Genomic DNA, 20,895 nt, shown 5'->3' with positions numbered 1-20,895 from the left:
CCCCGCCCCCTTCCGCCCAGGTAAAAAGGCGGCTGCTTCCCGCGCGCCCCCCATTCATAGTTCCGGAGCTGGCACGGGCGGGACCTGCGTGGTGAGTGGGTCGGGCCGGGACACGCGTGGGGCCGCGTGGGGCTGCCCCGCGCTGCTGCCCCCGCTCCCGGGCTGCCGGCGGCGATCGCGCAAGCGGGGCCCGCGGTTACATCAGCCGGGCCGGGCGGGCGCGGGGCGGCGTCGGGGCCCGGCCCGGTTCCGGCGCCGGGCGGGTCTCGGGGCCTGCGAGTGGGTGCGAGGATCCGCGTGTGACTCCTGGTCCCGCCTTCGATCGCGGGCGCCCGAGCTGCGAGTTCGGCGCCGGCTCCGCGGGGACCCCGGCACTTTGCGCGGAACTTCTCCCGCCGGGCCGGGTGGAAATTCCCGCGCGGGACCCCGCGCCGAGCAGCTGCGGGCGGCGGGGGCGCCCGGCTCCTGCCCGGCTCGCTCGTGTCGGTGCCGGCTCCCCCGGGCACGGTCCTTCCCCGCTGGCGGCAGCCAGGGCCGCGGCTCGCACGCACCTCGGGGTGCGCCGGGGTCAGCACCGCAGCCAGGAATCCGCCTCGTTTCACAAGAGGCGACAAAGCCCTGGCACAGTCACTGCCCCTGGCACGTCTCAGGGCCCGTCTGTGCGGCTCCCTGCCCGGTACAGGGAAGTGCCAGCGCGCCATTTCTAGCCCCCTGGGTGTGCTGGATAGTTAGAGAGTGAAGTGTAAAGTAGCCATTTCTCAGGAGTAGGTGCTGTGACACCTTTGTGTGTGTGGCTGATTTCCTCCTCCGGCAGCTTCTAAGGGAGGTGTAGTTTGGGGTACACAGACAGATCCCACTCCTGGAAGGGGCACGGCAGTCGGGGAAGGTCGAGAGCCACGTTAGTTTCTCCCTCTTCATAGAAAAAGAAAAGGCCACGCGTCAAATCCCTGCTCCGTCTGGACCCAGACTGAGGCACGTGCGCCCTGCTGTGCCAGGATTCCCTGGCTGCCCCAGCTCACGCTCAGGCACCGGAGGGGCTGCCAGGGGGCATCACAACTTCAAAAGGAGGCGGAACTGAGTCGGGGGCATTGGACTGGGGAGCTGTGCTCCTTTATTGGGTGATTTATTGCTGTTACCAGGGGAAAACTAGACTCGTCTGAAAATCCCGATAGCGACAAGCATACAAGGATAGGGGCTTGTAACGGGAGAAAGAGGTGAAACAGCTGGGTGTGAGCGAAGCCTGGCCTTGTCCCCTGGGGCCGATATGCCTCTGCACAGAGTAGCCGTCCTAGCCTTTGGCACTGTGCTAAGCAGCCTGCTCCAGGCTGGCCCTTCCTGCCTGTCTGATCATCCATGAATCGCTCTGTGGAGCATCACTCACTCCCTAACCTCAGCCTTGGGTTGAGCTCCCAGTGGTGGTTGCGTTCAGCAAGACTTCCACGCAGGCAGTTCTGTCAGGCGCTATGACAAGGTGGCACCTCAGGCAGTCATGGGTGTCGAGCAAACGCTGGAAACTTCCGGGGGCCTTAGGAGTCGGTACAGTGTCTGCCATGTCAGTTTCCCTTGGCTGGCTTTCTGGCATTCCGGTACCAGACCCGTGTGGCAATGGGGACCAGGAATGCTCCTCTGGAGGAGAGCAGCTGGCGATGGTGCGTACGAGCATGGCTCTGGCTCCTGTCTGTTGCTGCCAGGTCATGTGCTCGCCCGCTCCAGGCTGCCCCTTTCAGAGTGCGACCGAGGCTGTGCTGTGTAGGACTTCAGAGGAGACCGTCCGCTTCTGTTTGGTTTGGCTGTGGAACTTGAGGGCATTCGGGCAGCAGGAGGCGCTAACTGGGCCATCTCCCTTCCTCCCCCCACGGAAAGGAAATGGTTGGTTTTCTCTAGACAGGAACGAGACTTTGAAGGATCAGCTGAAATATGCTGAAGTGATAACACTGGATTTGTAGTCTTTCGAATCGGCAACAGTGCATGGGATGCTTCCAGTCTGTGCCACTGACCCCTTCGCAGGGCGAGGGAGCTGGGTGCCATGGGAATTGCACCACACCCCACAGCTGTTGTGTCAATAACAGCTTCAGAGCAGCTCCCTGCTAAGTACTCTTCACAACCAGGGGCGGCTCCAGGCACCAGCATGCCAAGTGTGTGCCTGGGGCGGCAAGCCACGGGGGGCGCTCTGCCAGCGCCGGGAGGGCAGCAGGCAGGTTGCCTTCAGCGGCATGCCTGCGGAGGGTCTGCTGGTCCTGTGGCTTCGGCGGGCCTCCCGCAAGCGTGCTGCCGAATCCGCCGTGCTTGGGGCGGCAAAATACCTAGAGCCACCCCTGTTCACAACCAAACGCTTTGGGGCCAGTAGCTTGAGTAAGTTAAATTCTCGGTCTCTAATATACACTTCCATCACTGCTGAGCTTTGCCTGGGTTCTGGTTTATCTGGAGGCTCCTCACGAATGGCACAATTCACAAGAGCGCCTCTCACCTGCTTTGATTCTCTCCCCTCGTGCTGTTTGTCTCTGGCTCTTCAGAGCGTGGAGACAGTGGCTCGCACCTGCTGTGCAGCACTTACTGCTCACTCATCAGTGCTGCCAGCGTTCACATCTTGCACTCCCATTTAGCACTGAAGCTACTGACTTGCCTCTCAAAACACACCTAGGCATACCCAGACCTCTGATGCTCTCCCAGCGCTCTCGCCTCCAGTGCTGGCACCCTGAAGAATGGTGTGGTGCTTCTCTGCTGCCTAGCCCCCTGGGGAGAGAACTTGGGGTCCCAGTTGGCAGGCAGCTGTTTCTCATGGGGAGTTTAATAGCTCTTTAAAGCCCACCTGTCTTTATTCAGACAGATGTTGCCCAGCTTTGGCAGACTACCTAGAAACGTGTGTGCCGTGGCCAACTGAGTTTTGCTAGAGAAAGGTTGTGTGTGTCCCTGGAAATGCTTCTGTTTTACTGTGTTAGGCTGGCGTTTGCCTGGTATGTTTTGCGTGTGCTTATAAAGCTTCCTATTATAACATGCTAAGGCCTTCTAAGCAGCTTAGCCTTACTGTTGCAATGTTGTCATTGCTTAGTTCCTGTGCACAGCACGAGGGTGGAGAATGTTTGTTTTTCTGTGGGGTTTAATGCTACGTGACTGTCACTGTCGTGTTCCCCCCCTAAGCAGGTTCTACTTGAGTCCGGTGCAGTACCTGGCAGATCTGTGCTGTCTTGAGCCTACCAGCTGCAGTCATCCACATGGCAACAGCCAATTTGTTTCTTGGGCCGTGAATTTTGGAAGCCTGGGGCTGAGGTTTGTTCGTGTCTGACTCAGATGGCTGTTTGAGAAATGGGGATGGCAGCTCATGGATGCTGAAAATAGAGAAAGCCAGAAGTCAATGTAAAATAATACAAACCAAGTTACTGGGTATTTAAATAGGGCTAATGCTTCCTGTTTTGGTGGAGGCCAGGGCAACCAGATGTCCTGATTTTATTGGGGCAGTCCCGATATTCAGGGCTTTTCCTTATTCAGGTGACTATTACCTCCCACCCCCGTCCTGATTTTTCACACTTTCTATCCGGCCCCCCTGGTGGCGGCTAACAGCCGGTGTGCCTGGGATTGCCGTCTGAACTGAACTTGGTTGCTAGTGCCGCTGCCACCATGTTCTGTTCTGTCCCATCTCAGCTTTACGCCTTAGATACTGATCTCCGGTGTCATGCTGATTGCCTGGCTCCTTGAATGGCTAAGGGCAAAGCTTTTCAATGGCCACGATGGAGTTGAGAATTCTTCCCTTGCAATGGCTCTGATTGTGGAGTTTTACTGCTAGAGCTCATCTCTGCGTTCGCTACTGTACTAGGACATGAAGGGTCCAGAGTTTTATCAATGGCCTATCAGTGTTTCTTTTGCGATGAGTATAATAGCTCCTGCTTCAGGGCTTCAGCCCTTCTCTGTTAGGGATTGGGAGACTTTCACGGAGAACAGGTTCTACTGCATTTCCCTACTGCAGGGTTTCTTACACCTTCCTTCCTCTGAAATACCTGGTATTGGCGACTGGAAACAGGCTACTCGAGTAGATGGACCTGATCCACTCTGGCAGTTCCTATCGTTTGCAGTTTTCAGACGTCACCGTCCAAGCTTGAGTTCCCTGAAGCACGTAACCAGCTGCGCTTGGAGGTGCAGGAGCTACCTGCCTGGCACTGCTAGCCACATGGGTTGGACAACAAGGGGTAGATATGGGCCAGGCCTGAGGTTTGAGATCAGCTGGGTTAGTTAGCCCCTGTAAGGTGGGTGGTGGTTAGCGTTTAAAATCTGGAAAAGCCTCTTCAGCTGCATGGCTCAAATTGTTGCAGTTGTTCATCACTTTCACAGCAATAGAATCACCACTGGGTAGAGGCCAAACATGGACGGTTCAGCTCCAATAGCAATTGCTGCCAGAACTGGATCATGAGAAAGCAGCTGGTTATAGTGGAAATGATTTTGCAATTATAATTCCGGTGGTCACGATCAGCAGCTACTGTAATTCCTCATCAGCATTCCTTAAACTAACAGTTTGGAAGTTGCTGGGGATCCTATCTGTGTGCCTGCATATTCCAGCAATACCTCCCAAGAAGCAAGTGATCCTACGCTCTGAGGGCTGCAGCGCTCAGGTGGACGAACAAGCCTGCATGCCCTGGCATCTGACTGTCCCCGAATCTTAGCAGGACAGCTCTCTTCAGACCCCTGGAGTTCTGTGGAGAGGAATTGGTATGATCTGGTTTGTGCTCCGTTAAAGAGAGCAATCTGTCATCCCATGTGACAGCTGAGTTAAAGGCAACTGTGTCTGTTCTCCAAAGCAGAATGGCTAAAGAGTCATGGGAAGTTAGGTTTAAAAAAACCAATGCAAGCGCTGAGTGTGCGGGTTCATTTAGGGATTAGGTGCAGCAACCATCTCCTGGCAGATTGTTGGTCTCTGCTGTAACTCTGGCTACGTCTACACTACAGCACTGACCGTGTAGCGTAAGCACTTGCGGTGGAGATGTTCCAAGCCGCTGGGCGAGAGCTCTCCCGTCAGTTAAATAACACCCCCCTCCGTGAGAGGCAGTGTCTATGGTGGCAGATCATACCAATTCCTCGTCACAGAGCTCCAGGGGTACGAAGAGAGCCGTCTTGCTAAGATTTGGGGAACAGCCAGATGCCCGGCCAATGGCATTAACTCCAGCATGATGTTAAAAATGCCGTAAAGACTGTGCAGAGTACTCCAAAAGTGAATTCAAAGTCCCTTTCTCAAGCTGGGTTCCATCAACGCTGTGGCTCTCCTGCCCCGTGTGACCCATCTCCATCCACAGGAGTCTCCTGGGGCTTGGGGCCGGCCACTGAGATGGGACATCAGGTGAGCAGGGACTTCAGCAGATTGTGTGGATGTGCAGAGCTCTGCTGCCCTTCTGTGAGGCTGCGTGATTATGAAGCCCTTGGAGATCCTTGGATGAAGCAATATATACTGTAGGGCCTTTTCCTGACCCTGTCCCTATTCCCGGGCTCCATGCACCAGCTCCTCTGGTGGCTGCATCATCAGCATAGTGCTTGCTGGGAATCTCTGCAGCGCTGACTGTGACTTAGTATGAGAGGCTGGTACTGGGCTGAGAGTCTGGCCAGGCACCATGGAGATGAGCTTAGTGTAAATGCCAAGAGAAAAGTTGCCTCATTCTAGTGACTCAGCCTAGTTTACCGGATTATCCGTTTAATTGGCAGAACGTTCCGTTTTGTGCCGGTCTCTGCCATTCACACCCACAGACTGTGGCATAATAAGAATATTCAAACAGTCCCATTTGGGCCAGGGAGTGTCTAGGCTGCCAAGCGGAGTGGGAGTACGCCTCAGACAGCTAACCGGTCAGTCGGGAGACCTGCCTTTAGGTGTTGACGGGTGTGGAGTGTTCAGTGCTTGCCTGGGGAGTCTCAGGTTTCCATAACAAACAATTGCTGGGCTTGTCCTTTGCTTGCGTCTCCTACCACTGAAAAGCAAATAAACCAGAAGTTGGTTCGGGGGAGTTGGGTTGCAGACAAGGCTGGTACACAACCCTTGGCAAGTGATGGTGGATAGGCACCAAGCAGGTTAACGGGTGATGGGTACCATGAAAGGGCTGATGCGCATCGGTGTGGTGGACCAGTTAACTCCCTGTGCTAGTGGGATCAGTTGACAGGCGTTAGTGGAGCCTGGGACGTCTTCACCAGGGATGCAGCAGTGAGGTCACTGCGAAATTCCAGCTAGCCTAGCCTCAGGGTTTGCCGGAGCTCTACAGCAGGGACTGCTCCGGTTGGCTGCATGCTGCTGGTTCTTGAGATCTCTGCAGTCTTGTCTTGCTGACACTGTTGCTACCTTTAATGTTCCTTGTGGTAATGGAGTTACATTTTCTTTCAGGGGTTTTGAGTAGTCAGACACCTCCTGGGAGTGGATAAAATGTTTGAGGAAACAATGACTGGCTTTGGCAAGAAGCTGATCCGCCGCCGAATTGTGGATCTCAGCGTGGAGGACACCCGGCTGGCCCGCTGCCTCTCCACTTTGGACCTTATCGCCTTGGGGGTTGGCAGCACGCTGGGGGCAGGCGTGTACGTGCTGGCTGGGGAAGTAGCCAAGGAAAAGGCTGGCCCCTCAATTGTTGTCTGTTTCCTGGTTGCTGCACTCTCCTCTGTGCTGGCTGGGCTTTGCTATGCGGAATTTGGGGCCCGGGTTCCCAAAACCGGCTCTGCCTATCTCTACAGCTACGTCACAGTGGGAGAGATCTGGGCCTTCACAACTGGTTGGAACCTGATCCTGTCCTACGTGATAGGTACGAAATGGTGGAAAGAGGAGGAACTTGGAGTGGACTGGGGCAGGCTGCCCAGGACACTCCAGCGGGTGGAGGGCAGGGGAGAACTTCCTGAGTTTGTTGATCACGGGGAGGCATCACTGCTAGGATGAAGGGTCTGGCCAAGCCCTCCCGGGTCGGGGGCTCTTGGAGGCTGTGCACGTCGTGGCTGTGCTTATTAGACATCTGGAGCACGGGGTCTAGGGGACAGAGTTCAGGGTTCACCTGCCAGGGCAGACAGTGCTGGGAGCCCCTCTCCGGTGACCCCAGCCTAGGGAGTGCTGGGTGTTGCCTAGGCCCAAAGAGCTGTGCAATGAGCCAAAGGCTTAGGGGTGGTGCAGTGAGGAATGGGGATCCCAGAGGTCACCCCACAAGTTCTTCCCTTCAGGCACAGCAAAGCCGTGGTGACGGTGCTAGAGGGCTCTCATGACAAAGGTGTGTATCCTCCCAGTGCTCATGGCAGAGCTGGGTTCCCTGAGCTTGGGGGGGGCTCCACAGCTCTGCCATGTACTTGGGAGGAGGTCGGTGGTGGAGGCTTCTCTGGTTAACGTGCAACTTTGCTCTTGGTTGGTAGGGACGGCGAGTGTTGCCCGAGCCTGGAGTTCTTCCTTTGACAATATCATTGGCAACCACATCTCAGTCTTCTTTAGAAGCAGCACCTCCCTGAATGTGCCGGGTGTGCTAGCCGAGTACCCGGATTTCTTCGCACTGCTCCTGATCCTGCTGCTCACAGGTGAGAGGTGCAGAGCTCCGTAAAGATACGTGAGCTTTGTGGCATGGGCGGGCGAGTTTGGGAAGGCCACGGCCAGTGCTGGCCCCAGGGGAGTGTTTGAGGGGAGGGCGTGGCCTAGGGGCATTGATCGTGGGGAGGGTGTGACTGGCGCTGCCCCTCCTATCCCCTCTTGTGTTCCTTCCCCAGGTTTGCTGGCATTTGGCGTGAGTGAATCTGCCTTAGTGAATAAGATCTTCACTTCGGTGAACCTACTGGTTCTCTGCTTTGTCATCATCTCTGGCTTTGTGAAGGGAAGCGTCAAGAACTGGCAGCTGTCTGAAGAAGACTATTACAACCACTCAGCCGTGGCCACTAGCCAGGACGTTAGGTAGGGGGAACAGCCCACTCCCCAAACTCCGCCCTCTAGCGGGAGGGCAGCCCAAGGGAGCTGTGCTGCCCATGCCCGCTCTGGCTGCTGCTTGGTGTTCCCCTTGCTAGCCGGTTCCAAAGGGCTGTGCCCTGCCCTGGGTTTGTTCCTTGGCAGGGAGTGTGCCATGCAGCTTCCCCTGCAGTTGACAGTTGCAGTCTCTGGTTTGTGCCTGTCGCAGGCTGTTAAGCTGCATATTGATAGTGACTGTAGACACCTGCTCCCACGGCAGGGATGCTTTACACAGGATACAGAGTCTGAAACCTGCCTGTGGCATTTGCTCAGGGGCTTTTCAGCTCTGTCTCCAGCAGGCAGAGGAGGTAGATGTTAACTGAGACTCTTCCAAAACAATGACCAATCTTTCTTCTCTCAGCATTGGCTCCTTGGGATCCGGGGGTTTCGTTCCTTTTGGATTTCAAGGGATCCTCGCTGGAGCTGCAACGTGCTTCTATGCCTTTGTGGGATTTGACTGTATCGCTACAACAGGTAAAGCAGCTGCTTGTGCATTGTCTTTCGGGAGTTTGGGATGGGGTATTTCTCGGCGTTCTCCCCGCAAGTCACCGTCTTTCATGCAGCGATCTCTGGTTGCAGAATTTCCAAATAGGTTCTGGGTGTGGGCGGGCAGTTGGAAGCTGTGCTTGCCAAGCCAAGGGATCAGCTCTCCGAGATCCCTGCAAGGCCCAGGGCGCGATGTTGCGGGGCCTTTGAGTGCTGCCAAGAGCAGAGACTTCACTTCCTGATCTGGGAAATGCTCCGTTTTATGAGCCTTTCTGCAAACATGGGGACTTAGCTGTGGTAATTGGCACTGTGGGTACAATGAGCTTTCACCAGCCTGCACATAGAAAACTGGTTCTTGTAAACAGACTGCAGCATTTAATAACAAAATACCCAGCAGGCAGAGGGAGTCTTTTCCCTGAAGTGTCTGCTGCTTTCTGGTGCAGAGCCTGGAGTCCGCTCTCCCCACCATATGTGCAAGCTCCTGAGAATGCTACTAGGAGTCACATGCCCATGGAGGCGAGTGAATGAACTGTGGCAGGGATGCCGGCTGACTTCCCAGCCCATAGTAACTTACTCTGTTCATTGAGAACGTGCCCTTTGCCCCGAGGGAGCCTCAGCTTCCTCCTGTCACTGCCATGAAATGCTGTGAGCAGGCTTCGCTGCATGGCCCCAGGCCCTGAGCCGGCAGGATCTAAGTACACCCTTGCCATGTCTGCACCCAGCAGAACCGAGACCGCGGCAGGTGTCACAGGAGCAGAGTGTTCTCCTGCCCCAGGAGTCCCTGTCCTATTGTGCCTATTCACCCCTTTTTGAGCACGCTGCAGCATTGTCTGGCCTGGCAGATGGAGCTTGAAAAATTTCCTGGACGCCCACTAGTCAGAGCACTAAACCTATTAGCTGGAGAGTGGAGGCTCCACAGTGACATCCCTGGGCAATCGCCTGTTGATAAGCCCTGCCCTGCCAGGTTCTGCTGTGAGAAGGGGAGAGTGCTGGCATTTCTGCTGGGATGTCATGCGTTTGGCCTGCTTGGATGCTCTCTCTTCCATGATGGCTTGTGGCTAGTACTGCATTTCATTTTAGGGGCCTTCCCCATGGAATAACCCCAGTGCCTGCCTCTGCTGCTGCTTCACCCAGTCACAGCAGCTCTATGAAATCAGCCTGATTATCGGCAGTTTTACTGTGGTCCCAGGTTCTGGAACTGACCGATCTTGCTGATTTCATTCTGTTTAGCCAAGCCAAGTGGTGGCGCTGGAGCTGTATGTAGGCTCAGGCAGACAGCACTACACTGGGTCACATTGGGAAGGCTCTCCAGCTTCCTGGGTTTCAGAAGCAAAGCTAAACTTCTGTAGAAGCTGACTTCCTCCCCACTTCCGACAACGACGCTCTCCACTCGTCTGCAGCAACGGGGTTCTTGTGGTCCCGTATCACATTCCAGATGTGTAGGGGAGGGAAGATGTTAGTGCTCCAGGTCTCATCTCTGTTCCTCTTTCAGGGGAGGAGGCCAAGAATCCTCAGCGTTCTATCCCCATTGGCATCATTGTGTCTCTCCTGATCTGCTTTGTGGCATATTTTGGTGTTTCTGCTGCCCTGACCCTCATGGTACCTTACTACCTGCTGAACAAGGACAGTCCCCTGCCCGAGGCCTTCAAAGACGTGGGCTGGGAGCCTGCCCGTTATGTTGTAGCCGTTGGATCTCTCTGTGCGCTCTCAACCAGGTAAGGAACTTGGGACTTGGTCCAGCACCCTGCTCCAGTAACCGCTTCCCCTGAATCTTGTTCTGGCTCTGGAAATGATGGAGGTGGTGTCTGGCTAACGGTGATTGAGTGCGGGAGACTAGATGGCTGGGGGGAGAGGTTCATTTCCTTCCACAACATGGCAGTAATTGTCTACATCTCTACTAGACCAACTGTAGCTTTAAACCAGTAGCGGCGGCAGTCACGAGATTTACTGGTATGCTAGTGTATGTGGGTGGAAAGTAAACCCTTGCCCAGCCTCAGACAGGAACGTTCCCTCCCAGCCAGTTCACCCTTGTGTGCCCAGTACCCCCCACAGTACACTACACGCCCCTGCCCTCGTTGAGGGGCCTCGTGAGCCCAAATATCCCCTAACCAGTCACAAGTGACATGGGAAGACACCAGTGACAGGCACTTGATGCCGTTCACACTGACTCCATGCAGCCAATGGCCAGAAGAATGAGAAACTCATGTGGTGGGGACTCTTAGCAACAGAATTCAAGCAATGGAAAGCAGGGGCCTTTGTCTGACCTCTGTGTACTTGCTCCAAGATATCCCGGCACCAGGCCCACCAGAGATGCGTAATTTGTGCCTCTTCTTCAGCTTCAAATGCTAGCAAATGAGAATCGCTGGGTGTGAGTCACTTGTTTATCTGAATAGTATTGAAGCCCCCAAAACTGTCTGCTACCACGGCATATGGATGTAAACCAAGCGTCCATGCAGTGCAGGCTGTTTCTTGTGGTGGGTGGTACTTGTCAGCCCATCTGCTCTTCAGGAAAAGCCCCAAGGAACTCCCTCCTGCGGCCAGTTCCTCTCTCAGGCATTGTTTTAAGTTGTTGTCATGGTTCTGATGTGCTGAGAGCTGTGCTTAGACGTTCCATTCATGGTAAGAGCTTGTTCTCATCAGTGCAACAAAATAAACTGAAACAAAAGTGCTAAGTTGTGACCCTCCTGGCCATGGCTTCTGGACTCCTCCTGCTCAGTGTCACATCTGTGTGGCTCTGATTAACTGGCCTTGTCTACATGCACGAACTGTACTGGCTGAGCTGGGTTGGCGTAGGAACAGATTTAGTTTGATTGCGTGACCCCTTGTGGGGTAGCGCTCGCTGCGCTTTGAGTGCCATGTGTCGATCTGGCTTCATTCAGTGCGGAATCTAGTGGGGAGTATGAGACCACAGAACCCTGCCCCACTGCCGACTGTCAAACGTGCTGGGAGTGACCCTTCCTGGGGGCGATGGCTCTGGCTGCCATTGCTGTGAGAATGTTATCACCGGCCATCAGTGGGGCATCCACTACGCTTCTCCACTGAATTGATGCCAACTCCAAGAGTCGGATCAGAATGTACCAGCCCTGATCTAAAGGGTCCAGACAAGGGATGAAGGGTCCTTCTGTGCTGATCTCACTACGCATGGCTTTTGAAAAGGCCACAGGGACTAGCTAGTGACTGGCATGGTGGCGAGAGGTCTGGCTCAAGGTGGCGACTACTGAATGTGTTGGTGTAACCTTTCTCCGCTGCAGTTTGTTGGGCTCCATGTTCCCCATGCCCCGGGTGATCTATGCCATGGCAGAGGACGGGCTGCTCTTCAAGTTCCTCTCCAGAGTGCACACACGGACAAAGACTCCCCTGGTGGCCACCATTGTGTCTGGCATCGTTGCTGGTAAGCAGACGTTTGCTCCTGCCTTGTGTTTTGCTGCTCACGTGGCCTGTCTGAGAGCGAGCCCAGGGCTTGTGCTCATCCTGTGCCTGCTGTATTGCAGCCCTGATGGCGCTCGTGTTTGAGCTGAAGGACCTGGTGGACCTCATGTCGATCGGCACTCTTCTGGCGTACTCTCTGGTTTCTGTTTGTGTGCTGATTCTCAGGTGGGTGTCTGCCAACAGCCTGCCCCTTCGAGCTGCCTTCTGAACAGGGCCACTTGGTTCAGGTGCTGGAGAGCGTGCGCTGCAGCCAGAGCCCTCTGCCCAGAAAAGCCATTTCTTGCCCGTTGGAGAGAAGCCGCCCTGGGGAGCCAGCAGCATCTCCATGGGGGTGTATGGCAGTGGCTGACGCTGAGATGGGCCTGGGTCTGGCCCTAGCCAGGCTGAGGAGCCTGGGCCTGGGCCTTGGCCTCGGAGGGCGCGTGTGTGGAAGCTCTCCGTCCGTCCTTCCTTCCGTCCTTCCTTCCCTCCCTCCCCCATTCGGACGCTCAGTGTGTGTTTGGGGCCAGAGGGGGGGTCTGGGTATTTTGTGTTCTAGAAGCTACCCAAGGAGGGGCAGGGGAACCGTGGCTGGCTGATATCACAGGCCCCTTTGCAGCCTGTGACCGTAGCTCTCCTGCGCGGTCGCTCTCTGACCTTCCTCGCTCGGGACTCAGCGGAGCGGAGCCTGAGCAGTCACCAGGCTGCCGGGGCGCTGGAACAATGTGTGCAGTGGGGGGCTGAGAGCCATTGACCCAAACTGCAAATTCTGGATATGATGGAACCACTTCAAGCCAGGGGATGTGCAGCACCCCCAGCACCCCTAGTTCCAGCACCTGTGCCAGGCTGGCCAGGCCCCGAGCCTGGTGACAGCCACCCCAATCGGTGGTAATGGTAAATCCCATCCAGAAGCGTTTGAACACGGGTGTGTGTCGTCCCTGCGTGGGCCCGGACATAGTGAGCCTGATGAGGGTGCCAGGCTGCACTGGGCCAGCTGGTTACTGTTGGCAGTGGACTTAGCTCCAGCCTGCACTTTGAAAGTCTTGGCCTGGATACAGCTTTGTGCTGGGTGCCTCAGGATCTAATGCCCTGGCAGGGAAGCACCTGACTCTGTGCTACTGCTCTGGAGGCAGCTTGGACAGCTGGTGAGTCACCATTGACTTGGGGTTTGGTTCAGGTATCAGCGGGATCAGCTGAGCTCTCCAAAGGGCCTGGAGATGGTGGAGCTGAATGGAAACGAGGAGGAGAAAGTCGTCATGAACCCCATAGTCAGTGACTCCCAGGCTGCACTGAAGGAGAAGCCCACCTTGGCGAGCCTCTTCAACCCCCCCAGCAAAACTCCAACCAGCTTGTCAGGGAAAATTGTTTACATCAGCACCGCGGCCGTCGGTAAGTGCGCCAGGAAGTGCCTGACCTCAGCCGGGTAGGTGCACAGGAAGTGAAACAGTCGCCCAATGACAGCGATTGCTTTAATTTGGTTTCTAACAGAGTCCAGGCCTGCGATGTGTGCAAAGGCAGGAAATGAGCAGGGTTGTTAAAGCCATACAGGAGCATCCTGTGTCATGCACATGCCCTGGCTTTCCAGTGTGCCCCCAGAGCTCATCACAGGGTGAGCACACAGCCATTGCACGTGTCTGCAGAACTCCAGGGGTGACACTGCCGTAATGTGGTGGGGGCCTGCTAAGTTCATGGGTGGGGTACAGTGACTGGGCCAGGGTGTGTGCCCCTGCTGGGCTCGGGGGCAGCTAGCCTGGAGTGCTGATTGGAATGGTGATGTCTGGATAAAGCTCACAGGCAGAACTGCTCGACAGAGCTGTCACCGTGGAGCTGGGGTGTGAGGGTTAGTCTGGGACTGCTCGGGCATGTCCTGTGTGGAGCGCATGGGGCAAGGATTGGAGAGCTGAGAACCCCTGCAGGTCTCCCCCTGACTGCCAGGAACTAACGGGAAGCACTAAAGGTTCAGTGCACCTGGGTGTGCTGCGTGGCCCCCTTAATGAGGGCATGTCACGAACTCTGTTGCTGGACTAGAGAAGCTGCCCCTCAGTGCTCCCGTCTAAGCAGGAATTTCCTGCAGGAGTAGCACAAATATCTGACTCCACATCCCCATCCAGAAAATGGGGAGAAGGGACCGTGACTGTCGCCCGGGGCGGAGGGCTAGTGTATGCAGAGTGCTATGCAAGTGCTTGTTGATGACCCCAGCGCTTCTGGGTGCATTTATTTGGAAGAGTCACGTGAAGCTGGGCAAGAGAAGAGGCCAGGCTCTTCAGCTGGTCTCTAAGGATCTGCAGGTGTCCTAGAGAATAAAGCCTGGCTGGCAGCTGTGGCCTGGCTGGTGCCTGCAGCTGTGGCTGGAATCAGAGCAGGGTGTGAGGCAGTAGCCGTTTTGCTTGGGCAACACAACATCGTCTCTCCTTTTTTTGCAGCTCTGTGGATCACCATCCTGTGCCTGATCCTGGCCCAGAGGATGGACTCCCTGTTGGAGGGCAGTGTGGGCTGGATCGTACTCTGCATAGGCATCCTGGTGCTTATTCTGCTCTCCACCATCATTGTCTGGAGGCAGCCGCAGAGCAACGCCCGGCTGACTTTCAAAGTAAGAGTAACAGCCGGGAGCTGGGTTCCCTCCCAGGAGGTATTCCCACCACTGCCAGTTCCGTGGCAACCTCTGCTGGGGAGAGTGGGATTCGCTGTTGGCAGCTCGGCCGTGGGTGCAGCCTGGGCTGTCGGGCCAGGAGACAGCCTGTCAGAGAGCTGCCAGGGGTCTCTGAGACTTTGCTGCCAGATAATTGGGCAAAAAACTGAATGTTCCCAGCGTGTCAGTCCCCAGGTAGTGACGGACTCTGGGTTGGCCCCTCCTTGGCTGGGAGCACAGGTAGGGGGAGGGCAGCCTTTGCCTGCTGTGCTCCTCTCTGCAGCAGCAATGGCTCAGTCTCTCTTGTCTCACAGGTGCCTTTCCTGCCGCTGCTTCCGCTCTTCAGCATCTTCGTTAACGTTTACCTCATGATGCAGATGAGTGCTGGGACCTGGGCCCGGTTTGCTGTCTGGATGGTCATAGGTAAGTGAACACACCGCTCCGGGCATCGTGTCCTGGCCTAGAGGCAGGGACTCGCACTCTTCACCTCCCCTCCCTGGGAAAAGCCCCATCAGAGGGACCTTACAAGGGCTGGACTCCCCAGTATTCACCTGGTGATAGGCTTGGGCCTGGCAGAGGAGCTCTGGACCTGGGGCGGGTGGGGAGGCTGCTCCATCCCTGCCTGATGGGGGCCCAGTTGCCCTGTTCCACCCTGATTTTCACACCTCGCTGTGGAGACTTCGAGAAGTAGCAGGGTGCCGCAGTGTCCTGCCACTGTGTGAGATGCTGAGAGCTGAGCCCTCTGGAGTCAACAGCTGGCAACGGATGACGTTAATCTGCCTGCGCTGTGGCCACGCTTCGTCTAGAGCCCACCAGAAATGGGGTTTGGGCCCTGCCTGCAGCTCACTAGAGCACTAGGACAGGCCTGTTCCTCCTCAGGGAGAGGGAGGCAGTGCTTGGGGGAGGAAGCTAGAGGCCCGTTAGCCTGTCTGGGCTCTGGGGTGGGTGTGCTGGGGTTGAGGTGGCAGGTTTCTGAAGCTCTTGGGCTGCTTGGGGACTGATTCCAGTACTGAAATTCTCTTGCAGGTTTTGCCATCTACTTTGGCTATGGAATTCGGAACAGCATAGAAGGGAAGAAGGAAAAGAAATCCCATTCCACGGCGGGCAAATCTGTGCACTTCTCCGGGATAGACCTCAGCCCTGAAGCTGCTACAGTCTGAGACTGAGGATGTTCAGAGCATTCTCATCCGCATCCTGGACTCCCTGAAGGCCCTTGTCCTCCTGGCCCCTCCTCTCTGTGGAGCAGAATGGCAACTTGAACAAGACTGCGAAGCCCTAGTCAGACAGATTCCGAAAATGAGGTCATGTGGCAAAGCCCAGTTGGCTCCTCTCTGTTTACCCTGATGAACTGGATGTTAAAATCCCAAATCCTACTGAGAGTAAGGACGGGGCCAGTCGTCTGCCAACCTCCCTTCCCCTGAATGGGTGTTGTTACCTTTGACGCTGTTGTGTGTCAGGAATGCTGCTTTCTTTGGCTGATAGGAGGCCCCCATGTAAATAGTGCAGCTATATTTATTCTGTCCGGCCATGTGGCTAGGGGCTGCCTTTCTCTTCTGTCTGTCTGTGTAAATAGTCCTGTGTTCCATGGTTCCTAACACATTCTGTGTGTAGAATCGGTTTTAAACATTGGCTTTTGTACTATTAAACTCCAGGGTTTTTTAAATATTCAGCTCCTTCAGTCTGCTGGTGGCTTGTCTGGATGCTTGTTTTATTTCCCAGTTACGTGTGGTTGGGGCACATCCCAGGTGCAGGCCCCGCTGGAAAGTGGCCGCTCTGGAGCAGTGCAGTGGAATGCCTGGGGAAGGTGCACAGAACAAACGGGACAGGACTCTTCCCAGCAGCTTTCTGGGGAGGGTTTGGTGTTTGGGGGAGACAGAGGCCTGGGTAATTACTCAGACAAGCTAGAGGCTTTGTTATCAAGGCATGTGTCCCTGCGGAGCCCTGTTCCGTTATCGTTTTAATTAAGTGTATCCCACAGTAGCATTTCCTCTGGCACAGTCTCAACCTCCTTTAATGGCACTTTAACTTCTGCCGGCCTGCAAATCTTGCAGGGTTTAAGTGCTGCAGCCAGTGATGTTTTCCTGGCGCTCTTAGGCCTTGCCTATACTAGAAGGGAGTTTGTCAGCTTAGCTACCAGCAACCCCTCCTAGAGGGGAGACCGCAGTAATCCTGTCAGACCAGCAGCAGGGCTGTTGCCGGTGCCACTTAGAGCAGTGTTGCAAGTGAAATAAGTGGGACCGGAACCCTTTGTCTACAGCTGCATCTGCACTAGGGATTTGCCAGCAGAGCCAGACCTGTTCTGGGAGTGTGGGATTTTCACATGCCTCAGACGTAGCAATGCTGGCATAACGTAAGTGGAGACCAGGGCTTTATGAAGGATTTGTTACCATAGCACTGGGGAGCCCCTGTCATGGTCTAGGACCCTGTTGTGATAGGCGCCCGCAGAGGCTGGTCTGGACTGACGGATCACAGGGAGTTTCACGGAAGATCAGCCTTGGCCTTCCTTCACCTGCCCCAGAACGACACCCAGAGCTCCCGGTGTCGTGCCTGTAGGAGGCAGTGGGATGCTGGCTGGCCACAGAGGAGCTGGTGTTGGAGGTGCCCAGTAGCTTCTCAGCAGCAGCTAGGGGCACTTCTGGCAGCTGTAGCATAACGGGCCAGCCTGCCTGGAAGTGCCCACAGCTCCCACTGTAGGGCAGAGGAGGGAGAGAATTCTGGGCTCCCAGAGGCGCTTGGCACCTGGACAATTATTATAACGCCAGGCAGACCTCTGGGCTCTGGCCGGCTTGTTAATCCTTAGCATGGTGTCCACTTGCCAGGCGTGTTCCGCTGAGCACTTGTCACTGCAGATCTCAATGCAGAGGGAGATTAGGGCATTGCACTGGGAGCCATGTGATCTGGACTCCTAGTCCCAGCTCTGCCACAAATGTGGGGCAAATCTATTCCTGTGTTTGTGGCTGTTTTTCTGTCCGCAAGATGAGGCTAACTCTGTGTGCGTGAGGCTCAGACACTACAATGCTGGGGGAGCCCGAGAACCCCGAAGATACATTGGGGAAAAGGAGCATTATTCTGACTTTACAGGTGGGGAAATTCAGAGGCCTGAAGCTAAGCCAGAGAGTCCAGCTGTGGGGAGCAAGGCATCACTTAGTCAGGTGCCTGCCTGGAGGGACCAATGCTAAACCTTTCATATAAATGGCAAAGCCGGGAGTGGAGTCCAGGTTTCCAGGCCCTCTCTGCTGGGCCATGCTCCTTCCCAGCTGCAATGGAGGCTGGACCCTTGGTGGAGCAGGTATTAAGGAGCATGTCTCTGGGCTGTCTAGCCCACCCCATTGTGAGCTGCAGGGGCTGCTCCTTGTCAGCTTGGGATGGCAGTGATGGGAGAATCATAGAATCTCAGGGTTGGAAGGGACCTCAGGAGGTATCTAGTCCAACCCCCTGCTCAAAGCAGGACCAAACCCAACTAAATCATCCCAGCCAGGGCTTTGTCAAGCCTGACCTTAAAAACCTCTAAGGAAGGAGATTCCACCACCTCCCTAGGTAACCCATTCCAGTGCTTCTCCACCCTCCTAGTGAAATAGTGTTTCCTAATATCCAACCTAGACCTCCCCCACTGCAACTTGAGACCATTACTCCTTGTTCTGTCATCTGCTACCACTGAACAGTCTAGATCCATCCTCTTTGGAACCCCCTTTCAGGTAGTTGAAAGCAGCTATCAAATCCCCCCTCATTCTTCTCTTCTGCAGACTAAACAATCCCAGTTCCCTCAGCCTCTCCTCATAAGTCATGTGCTCCAGCCCCCTAATAATTTTTGTTGCCCTCCACTGGACTCTCTCCAATTTATCCACATCCTTCTTGTAGTGTGGGGCCCAAAACTGGACACAGTACTCCAGATGAGGCCTCGCTGATGTTGAATAGAGGGGAATGATCTCGTCCCTCGATCTGCTGGCAATGCCCCTACTGGTACAGAATGCCCAGGAAGGTGGCAGTGTTTTGGGGCTGGTGGGTGCAGAGGGGAGCTGGCTGCTCTGAGAGGGCTGTTGCTGGCTCCAAAGTCCTTGTCAGGGGCAGTGGAGGCTACACATTGTGTATTCAATGTCCCCCTTCCCTCCCATGGGGAGAAGCCGGCAGCCCTGACTCCTTCCTGCAGAGGGTGGGGAAATGTATTTGAGCATGGTAGGAACTTGCAGGGCCTGGGACCCCCAAGAGAGCTGGGGATCCCGAGGGGACTGGGCCTGGTCAGGCAGTGCCGTGGGGGTTCCTGCTCGCAGGTGTAAGTGTGTCTGACCGGAACCAACATGGGGCCCTGGTGCTGCCTCGGTTTTCAAACTGCCGCCATCTCTTGTGCAAGTTGTCTATTAAAATGAAGTTCAGCTGACAGCCGGAATGGCCTTTGCCCTTCTCCCCTGCTGGGCTCAGCAAGTCTGTCCCCAAAGCCTCCAGCTCCTGCTGCCTGGCATTTCCTCCTCAGCCATCTGCTCTCATGAGGTTGTGCCATCAGGCTGGCGTGGAGAGCCCCGTCCTTGGGTCCCTCTGGATCCCTGTGACAGGTTTCAAGCCTCAGCCCCTCAGAGCCCTCTGTGCCGGGGAGCCCTGCCAGGCCCACTGCAGATCTGGCTCTTCGGGACAGACCTAGCGCCTGGGCCTCTTCATCCCTGTCCCCAGCCTGCCAGTGTGGTGCTTGGTCGCCTGACTCAACTACAGGCCCAAACCCATCAGCTGGGACTGGATGACGTGGCACAGGTGGGGCTGGGCCCACATCCTTCAAAGGGTCAGCTCCCCCCGACAGCAGGACTCCCACTTAAATCCCTGTGCGCAGAGGTTTCTTGCCCTGGCGGTGTTCTTCCTTGGAGCATCCAGTGGCCTGGCACCACAGGCACTCGGAGCCTGCCCAGCCTTTGGTGAGTGAGTCTTGGGCCTCAGTGTTGTGCGTAGTGTGAACCATCACAACTCTGCCAGCATGTCCCTGGCTGCCCCCTGGTTTGAGTAGCCTGGCTCCCTGCAGCCTTGGCAGGGGCTCACTCGCTCTTTCTGGAGGAAGAGCTCTGGTAGTTTCAGTGCAACTCACTGGATGTGTTGGGACTCTGATCTGTAATGCATTCACTACTAGCACGTGCCCTGGCCAGGCCACGTCCCCAGAGAGACCAGTGCACCTTGGGGTCTGCGTGTGTAGGCAGTAAAGGGGAAGTCCATTTGGGTCTGTAGGGGAATTGGTGTGGTTAGTATCTGCCATGGAGTGGGGGGAAGTGCTCAGCTGAAGGTGAAATTGCTGCTTTCTTAACCAAGGCTATGTCTTTAGGCAAGTGCTTGTGACCCTCCAAGCAGGTAAGGCACAATCAGACACAGGTGCTGGTCCTGTCCAACAAACCAAGCTTATCTCAGTGCAGAACAGACTTGATATCTGCCCAGCGACTCAGGATCCCCAGTGGCAGGAACAGCGCTCATTTGAAGGCTACCAGCTTCTAACTCAGCTCTTGCTTGGAGGCAAGTCTTGCGTCTCTGTCCCCTTTTGGCCCCAAAAACATGGCAGGGTTCTGGCCTTGTCAGCACAGTGCAGAGAATTCTGTCTTTGCAGTATTTCTGCTTCCTGTCCTGTTACAACCAGGGACTGTAAATGTGAAAGGCACTCAGTAATTCTATTTCAGAGTTCTGTGCAAGGACAGGTTTGACTTAGTGCTGGGGCCTCCTTCCAATCAGCCCCTGAGGTCAGAGCAGCAAGCTGGAGACTGGTTTAAAAAAAGTCTTCTCATAGTGATTTTTGCTATCGGATGGAGAACTGATCGCTTGCCTTTACAGCTCTGGAATCAGGCGGTTGACACCTGCTGGATAGCAGATGGCACCAGTGTCAATCCAAAGACCTGGAATTGACCACGCCGCTGTTTTACTCAGCGGGTACAGAAGGGGCTGGAGGGAGTGGACAGGCTCTGGCTGGAATGTTCTGTTGTTGGTGCCCAGGGCCGGCTCACGTTTTTTTGCTGCCCCACGTGCAAAAAAAATGGGGGATGCAGAGTGCTGCTGCCGAACGGGTGTGGGGGAAGCCGGAGTGCTGCCCCTTGAAAAGTGCCGCCCCCAAGCACATGCTTGGAATGCTGGTGCCTAGAGCTGGCCCTGTTGTGCCTTACTTACAAGCACTCTTCTCTGATCATCCCTGCTGGTGCTGTGCTAGACAACACTGGGCTGAAAATGCTGGTGGCACTCAGCGACATGTCTGCATTCAAGCACCCACTGTTGCTAAACCTATGGGAACTTTCAGGGACAGAAGCCTACATGCAGCTTGAACTCCCAGATTTCTCCTGTGTCTGGGAGTGAGGGGTGTCCCCGTTTCAGCCTTACCCAGAACTGCCTACTCCTGGGATAGTCTTGGAGCAGAGGTAGGGACAGTCCTGAGGTGCTAGCTGTTTCCTAGAGTTTGCAGGTTCATCTGGGGCAGTGTGGCAGGGATGAACAT

The 20,895-nt window shown here is 55.5% G+C and overlaps 1 protein-coding gene across 1 annotated transcript; it reads left to right on the top strand.

Annotated features, from left to right (window-relative positions):
* Positions 1 to 16,119, top strand: SLC7A3 (solute carrier family 7 member 3). Its single transcript, XM_039489082.1, has 12 exons — positions 1 to 91; positions 6,350 to 6,758; positions 7,351 to 7,509; positions 7,696 to 7,876; positions 8,289 to 8,401; positions 9,906 to 10,128; positions 11,665 to 11,804; positions 11,905 to 12,007; positions 12,999 to 13,210; positions 14,245 to 14,411; positions 14,765 to 14,873; positions 15,477 to 16,119. Exons 2-12 carry the CDS (start codon positions 6,389 to 6,391, stop codon positions 15,608 to 15,610), a joined length of 1,911 nt encoding a protein of 636 aa, XP_039345016.1. The 5' UTR covers positions 1 to 91; positions 6,350 to 6,388; the 3' UTR covers positions 15,611 to 16,119.
* Positions 16,120 to 20,895: the final 4,776 nt, after the last annotated feature.

The sequence above is a fragment of the Mauremys reevesii genome, linkage group 9 (genome assembly GCF_016161935.1).
Source record: "Mauremys reevesii isolate NIE-2019 linkage group 9, ASM1616193v1, whole genome shotgun sequence".
NCBI classification, from domain to species: Eukaryota; Metazoa; Chordata; order Testudines; family Geoemydidae; genus Mauremys; species Mauremys reevesii.
This window is presented reverse-complemented; position numbering and strand designations above follow the sequence as displayed.

What these genes read in the sequence shown, in the direction of transcription:
- SLC7A3 (XM_039489082.1), top strand. Translation starts at nt 6,389, where the DNA reads ATGTTTGAGGAAACAATGACTGGCTTTGGCAAGAAGCTGATCCGCCGC. An exon ending in GATCCTGTCCTACGTGATAG is followed by an intron (nt 6,759 to 7,350) that starts GTACGAAATGGT and finishes CTTGGTTGGTAG; the next exon opens with GGACGGCGAGTGTTGCCCGA. An exon ending in CCTGATCCTGCTGCTCACAG is followed by an intron (nt 7,510 to 7,695) that starts GTGAGAGGTGCA and finishes TTCCTTCCCCAG; the next exon opens with GTTTGCTGGCATTTGGCGTG.